Source organism: Coregonus clupeaformis, unplaced genomic scaffold (genome assembly GCF_020615455.1).
Source record: "Coregonus clupeaformis isolate EN_2021a unplaced genomic scaffold, ASM2061545v1 scaf0068, whole genome shotgun sequence".
Lineage (NCBI taxonomy): Eukaryota > Metazoa > Chordata > Actinopteri > Salmoniformes > Salmonidae > Coregonus > Coregonus clupeaformis.
In genome coordinates this window covers 648843-651599 of record NW_025533523.1, presented here as the reverse complement: position 1 = coordinate 651599, position 2757 = coordinate 648843, and the positions used below count along the sequence as shown (strand labels likewise).

Here is a 2757-nt window from a genome sequence, read left to right as displayed (position 1 = left end):
GCAGATTCAGTCTTCCCAGCCTGGTGCAGGTCTACAATTTTGTTTCTGGTGTCCTTTGACAGCTCTTTGGTCTTGGCCATAGTGGAGTTTGGAGTGTGACTGTTTGAGGTTGTGGACAGGTGTCTTTTATACTGATAACAAGTTCAAACAGGTGCCATTAATACAGGTAACGAGTGGAGGACAGAGGAGCCTCTTAAAGAAGAAGTTACAGGTCTGTGAGAGCCAGAAATCTTGCTTCGTTTGTAGGTGACCAAATACTTATTTTCCACCATAATTTGCAAATAAATTCATTAAAAATCCTACAATGTGATTTTCTGGATTTTCTTTTCTCAATTTGAAAATTACAGGCCTCTCTCATCTTTTTAAGTGGGAGAACTTGCACAATTGGTGGCTGACTAAATACTTTTTTTCCCCACTGTATACATTTTTCCAACATATCCCAGCCTAAAAATTAGGAATAAGCAAAGGCTTTGATTTCTGGTCAAGCAGATGGAAAAGGGGTCTTAGAAAACATCTACCAGAAAAAGTCTTAAAACGTACATTATCATTGTGTACCTGTTTAGGATATATAAACATGAAGAGAATGACTCATATCCATAATTATGCATTTCTGTGTAGTACAGATCAGGTAACCATGATGAAATTCCATTACAGCAATTATGTTACCGGGTGTAAATCCTCTTCACTTAATGTAGTTCAATAACCAAAAGTTCAACAACTAAACAAGGAGGTAGAGGCAGGAGTTTGGTTTCTTTCTATATCTTTACTGTAAGAATATCATACAAAATAACAATATGCCATTTAGCAGACGCTTTTATCCAAAGCGACTTACAGTCATGCGTGCATACATTTTTACGTATGGGTGGTCCCGGGGATCGAACCCACTACCTTGGCGTTACAAGCGCCGTGCTCTACCAGCTGAGCTACAGAGGACCACGAACAGCAGTAATACAATCAGTAGGCTCAAGAGACGAGATACATTCTTGTTATTCAATAGACCAGCCCAGCCCAGCACAGCCCAGCCCAGAGGACAAGGAACCTAACCCATCCCTTAAGATCTGGAAGAAGTGCCTAGGGGTAGGTTGCCTGATGACTCATACTGAATGTAATTCAGCTGCTCTATCTATTGCTACATACATTCAGTCTGAGACTGCCATTGTAGAAGTTGTTTCTGCTAACGTCAAAGTGAGGGGCGTTGTACAAAACAAGTCATCAGCGATGTAATAGTCTGTAACCAATCAGAGTATCAAAGCCAATGACTATTTCCGTAACGCCGCTTTACCCACGTGTGTTCAGGCTCTGGCCCAACCCATCGGTTTCTGGGACCAATCAGAACGGTTTGAATGTGTTCGCATTCGAAAAGCCGTCAGGGAAGAGATCAAATCCAGACTCATCGTGGAGAAGAAATGTTAGTGGGCGTGGTGTTTGGCCGGAGCGATGTGGATGGATAGCCAGGCCTAGGGGTCGATTTAGAATAAAGGACAGTGTCGCTCAATTTGACTTCTACCATTTGTGTCTCAGTCTCACCTTGCAGTCCTTCTCCTTGACGAGGCCCTGGGAGTCCTGGATGTCTTTGTGGAGCTCCTGGACGTGGCTGGACTGGGCCTGCAGGTCAGCCAGTTGCTGCTGCATCGTGGCCAGCTGAGCCTCGGCCACATGACGCTCACTCTTATTAAACAGAGCCTCACGCTGCACCTGGAACACCTGTTGGGAGGGAGTTAGGGGAGAGGGGGGAGTGAGGCGAGATAAAGATGAGGGGAGGAGGGAGAGCACCTTGATGGCCATGAAACCAAAGGCGGCAAGGAGATATAGAACACACACATAAATAATGCTAGGAGAAAGGAAGCCCTGGTGCACACCAGTGCTTCCGCTATTGTGGCAACAACAGTCCAACGTGTAGTCAGTAATATGTGGCTTGTGGTCAACCCCTGAGTTAACGTTTCAGTTGTTCAAATTCTTTGTATTTTGGTGAACAAGAACAAAAACAACACACACACACACCTCGGTGGCAAGTCTTCTCGTGTTTGCGTGTGAGGTTGTTGAATCGGGCGGTGAATGTGTTGATCTCGGCCTGCAGTGAGAGGCGCTGGGACTCATGGTCCTCCTTGGACACCAGGCCCTGTTCCACAGCCTTCTGGGACCTCAGGTCTCTCAGCTCTGTCTCCTTCACACTCAAAGCCTCCTTGGCCTCCGCCACACTTCTCTCACTGGCCTGCAGGGAGCGCTGCAGCTCCACCTGACACACAGCAAGGACAACAAATACAACATGAGGCAAGGAAGTACTACTTTCCTAGGACTCAGTGTTGCCATGTTTGCAGTTTTCCTGCCAAATTGGGCTACTTTGAAAACGATGTCACAGGTGAAAATGTATTAGTTGCAGATTTTTGGGGTATTTTTAAGTTGCACCGCGGCCGCCATGGCATTTCTCTTAAAAAATATATATTTCACTGTGACCTGCTGCTGACTGTCAGGCAGTGAGGCAGGCTGTTGCTGAGTGAGTGACTGAGTCTATGCCTTCACTATGGTGAATCACTAAAACAATACAGAAATACACTATGGAAAAAGAAGGAACAGCACGTCAGAAATCAGCTCAATGTAATTGAAGAATCCATAGAATCTAACCACTTCTGAGAAAATTGGAACACATCTAACAAACAACAACACGAAGAGTTATCGATCCAAAACGGAGATGTGTGGATAAACCACTTCTCCAATCTTTTTGGCTCTATAACAAAGAACAAACAGCAAAAACATATA

The 2757-nt window shown here is 44.9% G+C and overlaps 1 protein-coding gene across 1 annotated transcript; it reads right to left on the bottom strand.

Moving 5' to 3' along the window:
• Positions 1 to 887: 887 nt before the first annotated feature.
• On the bottom strand, positions 888 to 2487 carry LOC121539910 (ankyrin repeat domain-containing protein 24-like). Its single transcript, XM_041848557.2, has 2 exons — positions 2002 to 2487; positions 888 to 1704 (listed from the first exon to the last, which is right to left on the bottom strand). The coding sequence occupies exons 1-2, from the start codon at positions 2095 to 2097 to the stop codon at positions 1504 to 1506; spliced, it is 297 nt and encodes a 98-aa protein (XP_041704491.1). The 5' UTR covers positions 2098 to 2487; the 3' UTR covers positions 888 to 1503.
• Positions 2488 to 2757: the final 270 nt, after the last annotated feature.